Source organism: Natator depressus, chromosome 8, assembly GCF_965152275.1.
Source record: "Natator depressus isolate rNatDep1 chromosome 8, rNatDep2.hap1, whole genome shotgun sequence".
Lineage (NCBI taxonomy): Eukaryota > Metazoa > Chordata > Testudines > Cheloniidae > Natator > Natator depressus.
In genome coordinates, this window is record NC_134241.1 from 8072128 (window position 1) to 8091680 (window position 19553).

The 19553-nt window shown below is 42.8% G+C and overlaps 1 protein-coding gene across 2 annotated transcripts in view; it reads left to right on the plus strand.

Moving 5' to 3' along the window:
• The first annotated feature begins 652 nt into the window (after positions 1 to 652).
• Positions 653 to 19553, plus strand: part of ADAMTS2 (ADAM metallopeptidase with thrombospondin type 1 motif 2) — a 264054-nt gene continuing 245153 nt past the window's right edge. The window contains exons 1-2 of one of the 2 annotated variants that reach the window (XM_074960336.1): positions 653 to 1095; positions 2235 to 2596. In XM_074960336.1, coding sequence (XP_074816437.1) covers positions 1008 to 1095; positions 2235 to 2596 — 450 coding nt within the window. In that variant the 5' untranslated portion in view covers positions 653 to 1007. The remainder of the gene's footprint in view (positions 1096 to 2234; positions 2597 to 19553) is intronic. The other variant, XM_074960335.1, reaches the window with a different exon arrangement.

Here is a 19553-nt window from a genome sequence, read left to right on the forward strand (position 1 = left end):
ACATTTTGCACAACTCTACTTGTTGCTGATAAACTGCAAATGGGGAGGCAAATGTGTAGGGGGGGGGTGGATGTGTATTTAAATGTGTTTAGATTTATGTAATAATACTGAGATTTTCTAGCAGATGTAGCAGCTAATCAGACTACTTGGCCAGAAATTAGACGTGTCCTTCAATTTATAAAGTGTTTGAGATGCATTTTATTGAGATGGGAGCTGACTTGTGCGGCAAAGTTGAGGCCCAAAGAAGGTAAGCTTCCCTGAAGGGGAGGTCAAGTTTGGCTTCTTCCAAAGAGCGGCCTGAGTCGCCAAATTGAGATGTGGGCCCAACTTCCCCCGAATGTGCTAGGTGTAGGGGTCTGCTGCACGTCTTTAGATCCATGAGTGATGTAAACCCCTTGGGACAAGGAGTGTGTGCTCCCCTCCTCTTGCTGCACAAGGTCTAGCATAATGTCAGGACTCCAATAACAAGAGCTTGGCGCAGAAGGAGGGTCCGAGCGGGGCGTCTTGGGACGGGAACTTGAGCGCATTAGGACCTGGAGGGAGCGTGGCGCTCACTACTCTGTGGGCTGCTGCTCGCGAAGAGTCAAGGGCAAAGAAACGTGGCTGTCGGAGCGGTGGGTGGGGAGGTGTCCCGCAGCCAGAGTTGGCTCCAGGAGGGAGGGGAGCCCCGGGACTGCTGCCAGGGCTAGCTGCGGAGCCGGGCTGCGCTGGGTGGCAGCGCCTCTGTCAATCAGCCTGACTTCACTCCCGCACGCCCTGTGTTCTCTGGTGCTGCGCTCCAGCCGCCTCCTAGTGTCTCTGCTTCGCTGCGAGCCCGCAGAGCGGCCGCCGCTGCTGCTGGGTGCATGCACCAGGGGACCGGAGCGGGGCTGAGGCGTCCCCGCCGCGTTCCGGGCGGCGGTGCGGAGGACCGGGCGGCGCCGGGCTGCCCTCAGATGGTTTTGGGTAGCGGCGGGGAACTTTAATGCTGGCTCCGAGTGTTGGGCTCGGTCTGCGGTTCAGCTGCAATGGATCCTCCCGCGGCGATCGCCTGTCTGCTGTTCTGCTGTGCGCTCTTCCTGCCCGCGAGCGCCCTGCAGAGCTCCGGGGAGAGAGGTAGGTCCTGGGGGGGAGGTGGCTCCATCCCTGAGCCCCCACCTCCGGCTGCCATTCACTTGGCTTAGCCCCCGGTTCCCTGCAGCCTCCCCCTCTGAAGTCCCAGCTAGCTCGCCCTGGGGCTTTCAACTCCCCTTCAACTTCTTCTGCTAACACTTTTTGCGAGACTTGCAGTTGCTCCCTGTGCTCCGTTAACCTCTTCTGGCTGCAGCACAACAGGGGAAGATGGAGCTGCCTCCTCAGGGGGGAAGGGATTTCTGGCATCTCTGCAGACCCATAGCCACCCTCTGGCAGCCCCAGTGGGAGGATAAGCCTCTGGAAAGAAAGGAGGCTGGGGGAGAGCTGTTTAAATCCCAGATCGCGCTAGAGAGAGTGTAGTTAGAGAAGGGGTGGGAAGTGGGAACCTCGAATGAACTCTGGTTTCAATGTAGCACATCTGGCAGATCAGAGTTTAGTGTGTCAGTTCCTGGAATTGCATGTGTAGAATAAAACACACAGTAGCAGCTTTTTTTCTTCAAACAATATGAATTTAAAAGCTCTAAAAGTCGCCGAGACACTCGTGCTGGTCCCAGCCCGAGTTACCAGCTGTATATTGTGTCTGCTCATCACACGCTTTCAACTTGTTTAGGATTTGATCAGCTTCTCCCACAGTTGTTTTTTTTGGGGGGAAGCTTATTTTCCTTTTAAATTTATGACCTGTAAATGCTGATATTATAAACATTTCGTTCCCCTAACCTCTGTGTGTAGCCCTGGTCAGAGGTCCGTTTAATAGACACTGAAGCCTTCCCAAGGATTGTGCCAGCAGTCCCCAGAAATTCAACGTTCTAGGTGATTAATGGCAACAGTCTGAATAGCTCAGCTGTCTCAACTGACTTCAGTTCATAAAACATCTGGAAAGGGGATGCAGGGTGCTTATTTTGTAGTAGAACTTTGCTGTCTTACATTCTCTTATAATTGCACTTTGCTCTATGTTAGGAAAAATGACCTCTGCGCAGTATGTTTTGCCACACTCATGAACGAAGTGGCTGTGGAGAATGCAGTGGCCATCTCCCTTATGTAATTGTCTGATGGGGTAATGGATCATGGACTAATAATTCTAAACCAATTTTTAGTTTTAATACTTTTTTTTATCTTTAAAGATCCTATTTTGAGGAATATAGAGGAATACAGACTTGTCGTTCCAATCAGCACAGATTCAGAGGGCAGGTTCCTATCTAACCTGGTGTCTGGACCTCCAAGGGGGCGCTTCCGAAGAGATGCTGGGGATTTGCAACATGAAGCTTCAAATGAGCAAATATTTTATAATGTCACTGTTTTTGGAAGAGAGTTTCACTTCAGGCTGAGACTGAACTCTAGGCTGGTTGCCCCTGGAGCAACAATTGAATGGCAAGAGGATTCTAATGTGACTCATATTGAACCACTCCATGGGAATTGCCTATATGTTGGGGATATCACTGATTTGCCTAACGCTTCAGTTGCTATAAGCAACTGTGATGGGCTGGTAAGCTGCTTTGCTATTATACCTAATAACATAATTATTTTACTTAATTTTCTTATAGTGTATATATTTTTAAAATGTGTTGAACTTTGTCCTTAAAACTTGCATCTCATGTGCTGTGATAACTATGAATTCAAATTAACTGGGTGTTCCTTCACATAGGGGTAGCTGTGTTGCAACAATAGCTTCTTTTACGGGTAGATTGGGAGCAAGTTCAGTCAGAACAGGCACGTTCTATTTTAACTATTGTAACAGACCGCTAAGTACTGTAGCTCAGTGGTGATTTTCATTTGAACGTACTTGAGGTTCTTAACATTTAAAAGAGAGGACCAAGGGGATTTTTAGAAGAGGAGAACATTGCAAACAGATTTGACATATGTTATGCTTTTGTCTTTGATAATGAAACTTGTTCAAAGGATAGGCTCAGATCTTTACAGTTTTATAGATCTTTCACTAGAGCCAATTCTCTTGCCTAATCAAGTGATTTATGAAAAGTAGCAAAAGTGTTAAAGGGTTTCACAAGGAAACTGCTCCATATCATGCATTTTATGTGGCTGGGTACGTGAGAGCTTGTTACGGTTTTCTATTCTGGAACACACGTTCAGTGGCCAAACTATGTGTGTTTGTGTCAGACATCTCAAAGAAGCACACACTGTGATTTTAACAATAATTGCTATGTAGAGCAAACTTTGTTTAAATGACAAAGTGACTTTTTGGGGAGGGGATAGTGAACGTCTAATCTATCCAATAACTTCTTGGTAGACTTTTGGGTCTCATATCTTTGTGATTATTTAATTTCTATATAGTTCTCTGCTCTTCTTAATCAACAATTTGACTCAGTTGTAGTCCATTTTTTCTAGGTAGTCATAGAAAACTATTGGTTTATAGCATCAGAACACGTCTCAAAACTATAAAAGTATATGAGATGACCTTCCTCTCGCCTCAATTTCCTTATTTCCACGCCTGTGAGTCTTCCCCTCTCTTAACCTTATATGTTCTTATTTCTAGAGGTAGGCTTTAATGTTGCTATATGATGTGGACAGGTTGCTAGGGGCTAAAGTTCCTTCAAGAAATACTCTAATGGCACATTTTTGCATTGTCCCAAGAGCAGACCAGGAAGCAGATGAGGACTTCCTCTTGCTCAGGTGAAGAGTGATTGTGCCAGCCCAATACCTGGTGCAGATTAATCAGCACACAACTGCAACTGCTTTGGCCAGTGCATAGCTGGGGGAAGAGCCAAAGTTCTGCCCACTCCTCACCCACCTGCACCAGTGGGGAAATAGCAGTCTTGTGGAGGTTGTTATTCCTCCTGTGCTGGCTACCCACACTGATGCAGGTGCTGATGCAGGGGATAATAGGGAGACCTGTTCCTTCTTACATGTGCATAAGCATTGGATGGGCCACAATCTGGCTATTAATATTTTAATAGGAAAATATCGGTTGACTAGCAAAGAACTTTGTCAAAGCAAAAGATTAGGAGCCTCTATCCCCATGGCCTTGCACCTTGTGTTGTCATTTACACCTGTGCACAGTGGATATATAATACTGCTGTTTGCACAGATGTAAATAACTTCACAAAGTGCAAGAGAGAGGATAATTGGACCCAGTGTCTCTAGTGATCAGTAAAGCCACCCTTCACATAATGCTAGGAATAATTTTAAATAACTAAAAGCTAGAAAACAACAGTAGTTATCCAAAGAATGCTACCTGATTGTCTAGTAATATCAATTAGTTAAGATAAATTAAACACAGTTGCATTACCAGCTGTCTGACTGAACCTTAAAGACTGACTTCTACAGAATAATATTTGAGTCAGTTAAGAGTATGATTTTCAAAGTTCAGGCATTATTTTCACTTCTAGCCTTATGTAAACCTTGTTTGTGGCCGATATGCATGGAATAAATTGATGTGACTCCATTGTACCAACTTGCAACTGCCTGTTGCACTTTATTCACTTAGGCCAAGTTCCTGAAAGCATTTATACATGAGCTTAATTTCAGGCTCATAAATAAAGTGCTTTCAGGACTTGGGCCTCGCTTTAGAATAATTGAAATTATTGTTACCATATCATTACCCTAGAATACTGATCCAAATAGGATATTTTCAGCTTTTCAAATAAACATCTTGTTTTACTTTTTGTTTGCTTTGTGTCACTGCTTAGTACTGGCTTTGGCATTTAGCTAGCAGCTGGAGACTGTTATCCTGTGACAATGTTCTACACTAGTGACTAGCTCTTTGTAAATATGGGAAAGAATTAAAAAAATAATAATATAAACTTCAGCCAAATGAGCATCAGCCAAAAGTTAAAAGCAAACGCAGAAAAACGTACATAGGGGGTGACTCAACTCCAATTAAAGTCAATGAAAAGGCTTCTGCTGACTTCCGTGGGTACTGGATTAGATCCTTAGTTACTGAGGTAAATTGCCTTAATAGAATACTTACTAAAATTTCAAACTAGGCTGAAATACTGTGGGTTAGTTTCTTATCTGGGTCCATAAGAATGCTGGACAGAACCCAGCATATTAATTATTTCCTCCCTGTCCATTAGGGAAACTAACATGCTAAAGAAAGAGAGAGTGTCTAGTGGTGCTGAAGATAGGAATGAGAGCTAGCAAATTCTAATATGGCTCTGACATTGATTTGCCCAAGGCCATATAATGTCTGTGCCTCGATTCATCCACTTCTAAATGGAAAATTTCAGACTGTAAATTATTTAGGACAGACTATCGCCTATATCTGTTTGTACAGTGCCTAGATAACTTAGGTCTTGTAATGCAGAGCAGTACCCAAGTATCTTTTTAAAAACTTGGGTGTAAGTGACTTTCCCAAGGTCACACAGAAAGTCTGTGGTGGAGCAGTGAATTGAACTTGGGTCTCCTGATTTCTAGGCTAATGCCCTAATCACTGGACCACACTACTACACAGCCTCCTATGGTTCTCACATATGAATCAATTGTTAAGAACCTAAAAGGTTCTAGGTATTCAGGTAGTGTGTCTTCTGAATCTGAATCCTTCCCGTTCTGTCAAAGGTCGCCTAGGGCACAAACAAGGCCCTGACATGCCTGCCTGTCCTGGGCTGTTCATTGCATGTCCTCTGTGTTGTTCAGTGACATATATTTTTCTTCGCTAAGTACTGTTCCACGATGGAGGGATTCTTGAGATCGTCCCTTTTACGTGTCCCTCAAGCTGCCTAATGGCATGCCTGCCGTGGCAGATGTTCTGGCTTCATTCCGAACACATCCCAGATATTCCTTCTTCTTTGCTGGATAACTTTGAAGATAAGGGGTTTCTGAACTCTGAATTTATAACAAGCGCCAAGATTTGTCATTCTATTTAATACCTCATATTTTCCTGAGGCATTTGCTTTCAGAGCCATTTAGATATCTGGATCTTTTGATGGATTTCCATTTTCACATCCTTATGTAAAGGTTGAAATAACATTTCAGCTGAAAATTTGTGGTTTGGTCTTAAGTTGTAGATTTTCAGTGACTGAATCTTGTTTAAACTTGTGAATGTAGTTGCTGCTTTGCCAATTCTTGACGTTATTTCCTTCTGCGTATGCTCGTTGGCTTGCATATTACTACCAAGTGTATCTTACATTCCAGTTAATACACATGAGAAGGCTCTCTGCTGCTGCTGGTTGTACCAGAAAGCTGAGGTTATTGGAACTGATATAAATCGCAGCAGTCAATCTGCAAGTGAAGTTGCATTTTATATAGTAGAGGGTTTGGGTTTTTAAAAATCCTCTTATGTGTGATCACTCTAAAAAGTACAATGGGGTGTATGTATCCAACTATATATGATTTTTCAGTCAGAACTGAGGGTTGGTTGTTTTTAATGTGGGTCTTCCCACATCTTTCCAAAGTAGAAATCAACAACAACAACCAGTTTTACTAAGCACTGGATTTGATGTGGAGAGAGCCAGGGATGGATGAAGATTTCCAGTGTGTGCAAACCGGACATATTTTTCATAGCTGAATTAGTGGGGACCTTTCCTTATGAGCTCTGCTGTGAATGTGATTTTTTTGAAACCGTGTAAAGAAAGTGTCACTGTAACTTGCCTACTTAAAATAAAAACAACTTGTTCTGTGTTGGGCTACTGAATATCTTCACTGTTGACTGAATCACACCCAAAATGGGTATGAGTGTATTCTGAGTTTATACGTTCAGTCCCCAGTTCTCCATTCCAGCAAAGCTATGCTCAGTACAGGGTACCTTTATGCCACCCTTGTGCCTCCCCATATTCGGGCCTGGCCTAGTGTAAGAGCAACCTCAAGGCAGCACTAAAATTCTCGGCTGCCTGTGGCCTCTGTGGTCATTCCAGAAGACACAGTGCTCTGGCCACACACTTACCCTTGGCATGCCCCTGTACATTAGGGATGCTGCTGGGGCACAATGAAGAGCCAGCTAGTCCCTGGATTAGGGTTATTCTCTGATGGACGGATCCACTCCCTTTACCACCTCTCTTCATTGCTGGAATGGTACAGGCATGCCATAGGGCAATGAAAAATCAGGCCGATGGCATTCTCTCCTGACTTCCCTTCAAAGGGCCGTCCTTACCTCCCCCTGAAAACCAAGGATCTTCTGAAATGTGCTGGCCACCAGGGCCACCTGTATGAAAGACCTGTGACTGCACTGCAGGCTGGTCTTCATGGCTGCAGAGCCCTACATAATGACCATTTGCTATGTCACAAGCCCCCTTCCTCTCTGGAGGGTTTTCATTGAATGGTGGGTGAAGAAAGGAAAGTTATTGTTGATGGGGTCAGTGTTTACTGTACACCTGCCCAACCACATTGCCTCTGCCCAAGTACAAGGCCCAATCCCCAGGGAACACCAGTGGCACTGAAGAAAGAAAGGGAGCGTGCCATGGAGCCAGAACTCTTCACTTCATTGCATCCAGATTTGCTACTTGTGGAAAGAGAGGGGAACATACTGACTAACATCAGTACCAATATTTATGGCGGCTGTGAAAGTCTTCAGCAGCGTTCGCATGATGCCAACATTGTTGAGTGTAGAATTTCAGTGATTTTTGAATATGCCCCACCCTTTTTATACTATATTCCTACGTCTGTAGGAAACTGGTCAGAGTGTGTACTTAAATACAAACAGACGTGAGATAAACACAGTACAAACAAGGCATGTGACTCCATGTAAGAGGTACAATATGCACACAATCAGTGTGAAAGACATCCAAGGTTTTGGATCAGTACAGAATCTAGCTTTGTGATGTATTTTAGTGGATATGCAAATGATGCATGCTGATTAGAATGGTTGAGTTTCTTATACATAAGAAAGAAAGGAATTTGGACTATATCAAAGTCTTAAATGTTTTTAATGTCTCCTGTTCAGTGCCACTGAAAAACACCCAGTGGTAAATCCTGAATAACAGGAACTAAGTATAATAATTTTATTCCATGTCTGGAACACAACAGAAGGCTCAAATGTAACTTTGAACTTTGATGTCCTGCCATCTGTGTAAAGTAAAATTTGGGCAGCTATAAATAATATGTACCCATGATGTTCATTTGTGTTCTCAGGTCTAAGAGGAGTGTGTGTATATGTGGATGGGTGGATTTGAAGGGGAGGGCAGGGAACTGAATCTCAAAATGATGAGGGCCAGATCCTTAGCTGGTGTAAATTGACATACTTCTACTGAAGTCAATAACATTATACAAATTTAAGGTAACTGAGGATAGGACCCTGAGTAGAGCCCTGCGTGGGACTGTTTTTTTAAAATCCTGCTTCTGTCCCACTCCGCAATATCTGCTCCCGTGTTGTTTCTTGCATTTTTATCTCACTCACACCTGCAAAAACCTTAGATCTTGCAAGAGAGACAGATTCCCTGATGCTCCAGAAGCAAAAACAAAATTATATATAAACAGAATTCAGACACAATTTTTATCAATGAAAGAATAAAACAAATCTTGCTTAAACCATGTAAAAAATACTTTAACTCCTGTTGTAATAGACATCAAATATTTCTACCCCTTGCTTAAATTTAAGTATTAAAACCTTTATTTAAAAAAAAAAGATTGTGTTTCCCACAAATTCCTGCAGTCTGGTTGTTTTTGCCCACCCTATCCCGCCTGCAACAAAGTACATTTTCTTCTTGGAGAGATGTCCCTGTGGGTGTTCCACTCTAGGTGATGGTGCGTTCCTGCATCTTCGCTCGGAGAGTTTTGCAGAAGTGCCCGTACAGTTTGCTCATGCTTGGTGCCTGCCTTGCGCGCCGTTGGCGCGCAAAGTATCATATGCGCAACCTGGACTCCTGAGTTCCTTCTCAACTGTCCCTGACCTGAGACAGAGCTCAGCAGTCCCGTTGAAAACCTGTACTCCCATTCCATCACAGTTTTCCAGTGACGAAGATGAGGGAGTGGAAGGGGTATTCTCCCCTCACCATTCTTCCCCAACCTACTGCTGCTGGACCATTAAGATCATGGTCCACAGTCAGGACCTGTGACCTTGGTATGGCCACCCATGGATGGGACTACCCAGGCCTTTCCCTGGTCACTGGCTGCATTGGAGTCCTTGGGGGTCTTACAAAAGACACCATAGCAGGCGCCCCAGCCCACGTAGGGAGGACACCAGATCTCTGCCTCCACCTTTGGCGACATCAGCGTTGGACACACAAGAGGAACCCATGGCAGAGCAGGAAGAGGACACTGCTCCCAACACCTCGCCACTCAACAACAATTCTTCCTCCTCACCAGACGAGGCTATTATGCTGCCTCCACCACCAACCACGGCAGATGACTTTACCCACTTCCAAGACTTGTTTAAAAGAGTGGCTAATGAGTTTGATTGCTCTAGAGGAAGTGCCTGTAACTCAGCATTAGTTAACAGATATCCTACAGACATCTTCCTGCTCCAAGATAGCATTGCCAATCCATGTGGCTATCATGGAACCTGCCAAAACAGCGTAGCAAACTCCAGCCACAATTCCACCAACTTGCAAAAGGGTGTAGTGAAAATATTACGTTTCCGCAAAGGGATCGGAATTCCTCTTTACACACCCAGCAGCCAACTCGCTGGGGGTTGAGGCAGCCAACCAAAGGGGCAAACAGCATTTCCACTTCACCCCCTTTGATAAAGAGAGTAAGAGGCTAAACCTGTTTGGCTGCAAAGTATATGTCTCATTCACACTTCAATTTAGAGTGTCAAATTATGTGGCATTACTCGCCAAATATGACCACAGGAACTATGGAAAATGTATGGACTTTATTAATGACATCTCTGAGGACAAGAGACAACAATTTAAATCTTTGATCTCTGAAGGACAGATGATCGCACATACGGCTCTACAGGCCTTGCACTGGATGCAGCTGACACTGCAGCCAGATCCACCGCTACCGCTGATGTCATGCAACGGACCTTGTGGTTTAACTCCTCAACATTTCTACGAAAGATGCAGAATACAACTGAAGTCCTCCCTTTCGATGTAGAAAAATTGTTTGCAGTCAAAACCAATGAGGTGCTGCACATGATGAAAGATTTGAGGGCCATTTTGAGGGTCTCTTGACATCCATACACCTGCCACAAGAAGGAGACAATACAGATTATCAACCATGTCAGCACCCTAGATACCCAACATACACACAGCGACATCAAAGGCTGTACAAACAACAAAAGCAGCAACGACAGAGACAGAGGCCACAAGGACGACACCCTCCACCATCAGCGGCATCTCAATCTACTTCTTCTAATAGCAAATTTGAAGTCTTGGTGGAGGGTCTGGAAGACCTCTCCCACGTTCCAGTGCCTACATCATCCACCCAGCTATTTGGAGACCATTTACTCCCATTCTACATGAATTGGGTGACTATCACCATGGACAAATGCACTCTGGAAGTCATCTGGTTTGGGCTATACCATCCCTTTCCTGTCTATTTCCCCCTCCCACCAACCCCTCCTTCCCTGACCCTCTTCAGGGACCCATCTCACAAACATTTGTTATGCCAAGAGGTAGATCATCTCCTCCAATAGGGGGCAGTGGAGACTGTCCCTATACAACACAAGAGAAAGGGGTTTTATTTCCACTACTTTTTAACACACAAGAAAAATGGAGGATGGCAAACCATTGTCAATCTCAGGTGACGGAACAAGTTCGTGAAAAAACGAAGGTTCAAGACGGTCACCTTAACAAAAATAATACCAGCGCTGGAGCAGGGGGACTGGTTTTCAGCCCTCGACCTGCAGGATGCTTATTTTCACGTCACAATACACCTTGCACACAGGCGTTTTCTCAGATTTACTTTGGGCACAGACCATTATCAGTACAAGGTACTACGTTTTGGTTTCGCCAAGATCCTCGCCATAGTAACGGTGCATCTGAGAAAGCAGGGAATAATAATTTTTCCTTACCTGGACGACTGTCTCCTGAAGTTGCACATTCAATCACATGCCGTTCGCTCCACTCAAATGGCGATAGAGTGTTTCCAGAGTCTCAGTCTACAAATAAATATAAAGAAATCAACAACAGAACCAACTCAACAGTGAGAATTAATTGGCGCGTACCTCAGCTTGAGGGTGGTGAACGCATCGCTTCCACGAGACAGGTTTGAGACCATAAAGACACTCAGATCCACAATATGGAACAGTCCACAGATCACTGCCCACGAATGCCTAAACCTTTTTGGCCACATGGCAGCATGCACATTTGTGGTCAAAAACGCACGCTTGCACATGCGCTGCCTGTAAGGATGGCAAGCAACTGTGTACAGACCAAACAAACGCAGAATAAGCATACAATTAACCCCACAAGGTCAAGGACTCACTAACCTGGTAGACTCACCCATTCAACCTGTGCTCTGGGATCCCATTCACACAAGACCCTCAATCACAGATGATCACAACGGATACCTCCCTCCTTGGGTGGGGAGCACACATGCAACATTATACAGTACAGGGACTATGGTCCACAACTGAGACAAGTCTACACATAAACTTGCTGGAACTTCATGCCATCCGCAGTGCCTGCCTCCACTTCCTGCTGTTCATAAAAAACCAGCACATTAGAGTAATGACCGACAACATTGCTTGCATGCTTTACGTAAACAGGCAAGGGGGAATCAGGTCACCTTTGTTATGCGCCAAGGCTATCAAACTCTGGAACTGGTGTATCCAACACAATATCCATATTTCAGCCTCATAACTACTTGGATGCCAGAACACCTCAGCAGATGTTTTCCCCACGACCACGAATGGGAATTAAATGATACGAAACTGCAATATGTATTCCGAAAGTGGGGTCACCCACCAATACCATTGCTACCCAGAGTGATACAGAAAATAAGGACCGATGAAGCCAGAGTCATGCTAATAGCCCTCACATAGCCAAGACAGCCATGGTACCTGTACATAACGTGGATGTCTGCACATGCTCCAATCACGGTCCCTCTCCACACAGACCTACTGACACAACAGGAGGGACAAATACAACAGCCGAACATAGAGATGCTTCATCTCAAGGTATGGCTTCTCTATGGCTCTCTAATGATGAGCTAACTTGTTCTGGCCAGGTCCAGAGGGTGCTACTCCACAGTAGAAAACACTTTTTACATGTAGCACCTACTTATATAAATGGAAGAGATTTACAACATGGTGCACTGCCAGACAAACTGATGTAACATCTGCACCTCTCCCATTGACATTAGACTACCTTCTAGAACTGAAATAATCTGGCCTCTCTGTTAGCGCAATGAAGGTACACCTGGCAGCCATCACCGCTTTTCACGAAAAGATTGACACTACAATCTTTGCCTACCCAATCACCAATGATTCCTCAGGGGCATTCAGACTCTCTATCGGACATTAGACACCCACGCTACCTGGGACTTAAACTTAGTGCTAATGGTCTTGACTCGGAAACAGTTTGAACTTTTAGCAGCCTGCTCTTTGTTGCACCTGTCCATGAAGATGTCATTCCTAGTAGCGATCACATCAGCGAGACGTGTGGGAGAAATCAGGCGCTCATGGCAGACCGGCCTTATACGATCTTTTTTTAAGGGTAAAGTCACATTACGTACCCATCCCAAATTCCTACCCAAGGTAGATTTGTCTTTTCACATTAACCAAACTATACAGCTTCCAACTTCCTTTCCTAAACCACACAAGAACTTGCAAAGCCATGATGCACACCCTGGACATTAAAAGAGCACTGGCTTTCTACCTGGGCAGAACTAAACCATTTAAAGTCTCACCAAGACTCTTTGTATCTATTGCTGAACACTCCAAAGGTACCTACATATCCACGCAGAGACTCTCTAGTGGATATCTGGATGCATTCATCAACAATTAGGACGCACTCTACTAGATCTATATCAGCATCCACAGCGTTCCTAAACAACGTTCCCCTTTATAGACCTATGCAAAGCCACCACCTGGGTCTCTGAACACACCTTTGCCAAACATTATGCAATCACTCAAGGCCCTAAAGCAGATATCCAGCTTGGCTGAGCGGTACTATCCAGTTATTTTATCAATCATCCTAGAGAGCACTACTCTACAGTCACCTGGAGTGGAGCACTCACAGGGACATCTATCTCGAAGAAGAGAAGGTTACTCGCCTTGTGCAGTAACTAAGGTTCTTTGAGATGTGTCTCTGTGGGTGCTCCACTACCCACCCCCCCTCCACTCTATTTCGGAGTTTGATGCAAGCTCTCTGGTAGAGAAGGAACTGAGGAGTCTGGGTCGCATGCATTATACTCCAAGCGCTAACAGCGCGCGAGGCAGGCACTGCGCATATGTGATCCATACGGGCACTGCTGTAAAACTCTCCATGCGAAGGCGCAGGGATGCACCATTACCTGGAGTGGAGCACTCACAGGGACATTCATCTCGAAGAACCTCAGTTACTGCACAAGGTTAGTAAACTTCTCTTACCCACTCCCATTATTATGGCAGCAGGTCCTGCCGGACTCATGGGATCCCAGTCCTGCTGCAGGTCTCCTGCCCTGAATTTTGTGGTACATCAGTGAACTTCTCTGGTATCTAAGTCTATATGGAACTTTTTTCCTTTGTGTGCTTTTTTTAATTAAATATCAGATGTCCAGGGACTCTGCAATGTTACTATTAAAATGGTAAGCTATTACAAATAGGGATGTGACAAGTAAACTGTTAAGAACGCTTCTGGCTGCTTCATTCTTCTGCAAACTGCATCGAGTGCCAAGCCCTGCTTGCCTTATTTACATGAGGAGTTGAGTTCAGTAGTACTACTCAAGTGAGCAGGGATTGCTTTTCAGTGTTTCAGACTGGGTTGTATGCTATAACAACCCTCACAAAATATTTGAGTGAGAAACCTATTGTCTGGCTGCTTGCCCAGATGTTAATTCCTCTAGAAATGCCTGGTCCATGCTAGTACTATTTAAGCTTTGTTCCCTAATAGCAGTAGTGACCTGAGCACAGGGTCCATCTTGGTGAGTTAATGACAATCAAGACTCTCTTAGCCAGTCAATAATCTTCAGGAAGTAGCTTGTTGCTTTGATTGTTATTGCTTAAGTGCCTGTTTGCCAAATGTCCTAACAAAAAAGATTTTATCTGGGATTTGCAAGTATCTTCCTGTTTTAGAAATCAAGTAAAGAAATTATTTGTGTGCATTTAGTCTCTCTCATCTCTGACAGATGCTATGCTCTAAAGTGTTAAGTTTATAGGCCTCCATTCAGGAAAGCATTTAAGTACATACTGAAAGTCCATCCGTGTTCAGGACAATGCTGATTAACTTTAAGCATGTGCCTGAGTTCCATTGAATTCAGTGGGATTTAATCATGTGCTTAAGTGCTGTCCTGTTGGGATGCTTTCCTGAATCGGACCATAGGACCTGATCCCTAGCCAATTGAAGTCAATGGGAGTCTTTTTTTTCCCATTGACTTTAGTGAGCTTTGCATCAGGCCTATCGTGCGTGTGTTTTTGATAAAGGCTGCCATGTAATTTATTCACCATTAATTTTAAAAAAGTATAAAATATCTTGTAGCACCATTTTCTACTTTTGGTTTGAAGTCTGTTTTGACTTGCTATATCTTTCCTTAAAAAATTCTGAATATTTCAGGCAATCTCTATTTTTCTTTTCCCAATAATATGATGTGTATGTGTGGGCAATATTTTTCTAGTTCTAAATATCAGTTTAGAAATGTTGATTTTGCAGGTCTGGTGAAGACACACTAAGTTGATAGGAGAGTGCTCTCCCTTTGATGTCTGTACTCTACCTCCCAGAGAGGCAGAAGCTATGTTAGCGGGAGAGCGTCTCCCATTGACATAGTGCAGTGTAGACCTCCTGTAAGTCAACCTAAGTTATGTTGATTTCCGTTATTTAACCAAACTAGCATGACTTAGATCCACTTACAGCGTTAGTGTAGACCAGCCCTTAGTCATGTCCTATGCATAATGGTTAAAACAGATGTTTACTACAAATAATTCTAGTAGATGCATTTGCACTAAGTTCTCAATACTTGCATTGTCACTGGGTTGTAAAGACAACAGACTAAAATCTGGCATATAGCGTCTCCCTTCTTAAGAGCATTTCTTCCCTTTAAACAAAAAACAAAGACCAGGACTGTCTTTGTTGATAGTGTAATGGTCAAAAAAAATCTTTTTTTCTCTTTAAGCAAATTAAACAAAACAGTTGCAATAACAGGAAAAATGTAAACACTTCCTATAACACTGTGTACAACTGAACATAAAGAACTAACTTTAAATGATCAGGGCCCTGATCCTACAAACACTTAGGCATAAGCTAAACTTATTTATTTGTATTATGGTAGTATTATTTGTATTATGGTAGTGCCTAGGAGCCCTAGTTACAGACCAGGATCCCATTGTGCTCGGTGCTGTACAAACAGAACAAAAAAGATTGTCCTTGCCTGAAGGAGCATACAATCTAAATATAAGACATTATATAGATTCAGACAGATGGGACTGGGAGGGAGGAGAGTACCAGTAAACAATGAGACAGTATTGGTCAGCATGTTGAGCAGTGGTCCAGATAGTCTGTCTGAGTTCAATGAGGCTACTCATGTATTTAAAGCTAATTGTGTGTGTGTGAGTGTTTACAGAATCAGAGCCCAAGTTACTACCTTAAACCCCAGTCTTGCAAACGCTCATGCACATGCTAACTTTAAGAACATAAGTAGCCCACTTTAACTCAGTGGGGCTACTCGCATGCATGTCAGTTTTTTTGGAGAACTGAGACTTAAATAATTGTCTTGCTGGCTTTTTACCGCTAATATGCAGCATTAGCCTGGTAAGACAGCCATTCTTCACATATTATAAATTGCTGAGGCTTCTCCTTTTAAAATGTACAGACTGATACACACTACCTAATTAGCATGATTCAGTCTCTTACTGGAGAAAATTATTTACTATATGCTTTTCCCTAGAAGGAAAATCTCCTATCATTGCACACCGTATTTTTCTTTGCATTTTTGTATGCAAATATTCTCACCTGCTTTCATCTGAAAATGGAAAAAGTAATTTCCCACATCAGGCAAGTGGACACCATCTGGACAGACTATCCTAAAGCAGTCAAAGTTGATATCTTTATGCTATTTGTAAGCCTTTGGATAAAAGATAGGCATTTCCTTATGTCCTATTTGAACTTGTCTTGCGCTCTCCTTATTGTTGTAGTATCTCAGAGGTACTCTGCTCTTTGACCACACAAGAACTAATTTCCAGCCAGAACTTAGAACAGTGTACGCCCAAAAAATGTGCTTAATGGCTCCCTCTACTTTCCATCCTGAAAGGTCCAAAAATAGATGCTAATTTTGACAAAGTCATAATTACCTCCATGAACAAGCAGAACATCTATTTTGAGAATCTTGTCCCTCTTCAGCTTCCAGAGCATGTTGCTAGTATAATGCTATTAGCTTGCAATAACCTTATTGCTTCCCTCTGGTGTGGTTTGTAGGCTTCTTTGTGGTTTTGCAAGATTCTCTGAGGAGCTAGCAGTACAAATTCCTGCAACCTGCCAGAATTTCCCACACTTGAAGCTGATTTAGAATTTTGGTTGGTATAGGAAGCTGGAAAAGATTTTTCTCAAGTCAACCAGTTCCAACCTCTTCAGAGAGCAGGATCATTGTTTCCTATAATCTAAAATATGAAAGTGTTTTATCTGACCCCTTTTGATTATGGTGACAGCTACCTCTGTTGGCAGGTCAGTCCATTGCCTAGTTGCTTATTCAGATAGGCAACTTCTCATGTCAAAGCTTATTACCTAAAACAAAGACTTGGAGAACAATTCTGCATCTTGCTGTGCTGAGTTACATGCAGTTCCCTTCCACTGCTTCCTATTAACAGCTCTGTAATATTTGTACAGTATTTTCCTGTTAATCCTACCCCTCACTGAAACTTTGGGAGCAAAAAAAGCAATAAATCCCATCAGTTTCTGTTCATATGTTGAAAGAAAAGGAGTACTTGTGGCACCTTAGAGACTAACACATTTATTAGAGCATAAGCTTTCGTGAGCTACAGCTCACATCATCATACGCATCTGATGAAGTGAGCTGTAGCTCACGAAAGCTTATGCTCAAATAAATGTGTTAGTCTCTAAGGTGCCACAAGTACTCCTTTTCTTTTTGCGAATACAGACTAACATGGCTGCTACTCTGAAACTCTTCGTATGTTGTAGACTCTGTTCCCTTTATCCATTATACCTGTGTCTGTTTGAAATTCATCTTTGTTTTCTGTGTCATCTTGACACAGTGTGTGTTTCTTTTATTCTGTAACTATGTAATGAAAGGCCTACATTTCCAACAGTATTTTTAGAGCCATCCCACCAAAAATGTAACAGTCTCTTTCATCATATAACAAAGGCTCTTTCATCATATAAGAGCCTCCTATCTAGGCAAAGTCCAAGATAGTGATTCTTTTCGTTTTATTCAGTGGTGCTGTGCTGTTTTGTCACAGCCATTTTATTGTCCACTAGAGCTCTTTTGACAATTGGTGGTTTTCTTAAAGCCCTCGTGCCTGGAGTCATGTGACTGTTTAAAAAAAAAAAAAAGCACCAATTAAATCACCCCAAATTATATATAAATTCTTATGATTTTTAAGCCACTCTTGATTTTTTGGGGCTTGATTTGTGATTTTTGAACAGCTGAAATGGCAGTACTGCTTTTGCCCCCCCCCCCCCCATTGCATTTTTTTCTGCATTATTGCTTCCCTAATAAGTTTCCCACATTTTAGCTACGTTGATTATTTCTCTCTCCTGGTAAAATTCTGCCTTCATCTGATGCAAGTGTTATGGGATTAGAGGAGGGAATAAAGAGGCAACAGCTATACCTAGTATAAGACTCATTCTACCAGTGTAAGGGAATATTGCTTATGGTTTACTGAGTTGGTTGATAAGGGATTTGCTACTGGGTGCACTTTCCTCTCCTTTGTGAAGGTGCAGAGTTTACCCCTGTTTTGCATGTGCTTTACACAGAGCTAGCCAATTGGGTCTTGTCATGCCCCATGTCTGGCAGACCACACCCCTGGGGCAGTGAAGCCCTGGCCATTGTAGAATATGACTGCTGCCTCATACCAGTCTTTTCTGGTGTTCTTCTGGTGCTGGAGAGAGATCCTGTTCAGATCTCATTTGTAGCTAACCTGTCTCTCTAAGTTTGTATGAGGATTCTGTAGTTTTGGCTCTATCCACTTGGACATTGCCATCCCGCCTAGTCTGAGCCATCCATCTGTGAATTCTAATAAATGTGGGGTTCTTTGTATTACTGCATCATGATTCACATGAAGTATCCCAACATTGACCACTGTTGGGTTCCATTTAATTCAAGTTGTACGACCATTCTGAGGCGGCTTTGTTCAGCAAATTTATATGCTGCTTTTTTTTTTTTAATTACAGTGGTACTCCTCTTTCTTGTACTCCTTTCTTTGCCTTACTCATGGGTTTCTATCCGCCATCTCCTTTAATTTTTCAGTGTTTGCTCCCCTAAAACAAAGTACCTTAATTGTACAACTTACTGTTACTCCTCATCCTAAATATAATTATTTTGTGATCTCTTACTTACACATTCCCTTTACATTTCCTATTATTCTTTTGTATTGGTTTATGCCAAATTCAGGATTTCCCCACTTTTCATTGCAGTGTTGACCTTTATCCTCAACAAAATAACTGCTTACTCATATGCATTTCTCCATAGGGATCTCAGGAATTAAAATTGTGTATGAGCAATGGTTCCTGTGCTTTTGTAATCTTTTTACATCTGATAAGCACTGCATCTTTACTTTAATTCTTATTTGGTGATCTGTTCTGCCTTGGGTTTGTATAAATAAATCCAGCTGTATTTCCTTGGTATTGTCTCCCTCATTATCATGTCCCATAGTTTCACCTCTTTCCAATTGTATTTCATTGCATTATCACACTACATTTTCTCTGTTTTAACCTAAAACTCACTTGATCAGGGTGCATGAATTGCAGCCCATTCTCCATCAGAAAAATAGTATTGCTGTGGATTTATACATTTTAGCTTTTAAAACATACTTGAACCCGTGAACACTGAATGTCAGTTAACATTACTGGTGCCTAGGTGAACAACAAGAGCTCCTCCTTCATCTATCTAGATAAAGCTAATATAATGCTTGTGAAGGTATAGGTTATTGCTCTTCGCTGGGGATGGAAACTCAGGAGCTGCTGTTCCTGCTGTATAATGAGTGTGAACAAAACCATAGTGTAGCTAGCTCTAAAATATTAATCTCTTCCTTTAAAATGGGAAAACAAAAATCTGAATCACACTCAACATTTTAACTGGTCTCTAAAAGCCATAAAAGTAAAATACCTTTATGCTGCTTTAAGAGGACAGTGTGCTGTATCTTGACATAGGCCCTGAATATTTAAGCCCTTGCTGATGTGTGTTCTGATTTATTACATGCTGTAAGAATAATGAACTGAACAGGTTTTGGAGGAAAAATTGCACTGCTAACTATCAGGGTTGCTGGCACCACTTCACTGATTTCTTTTCCTTCCCTCTTTCAG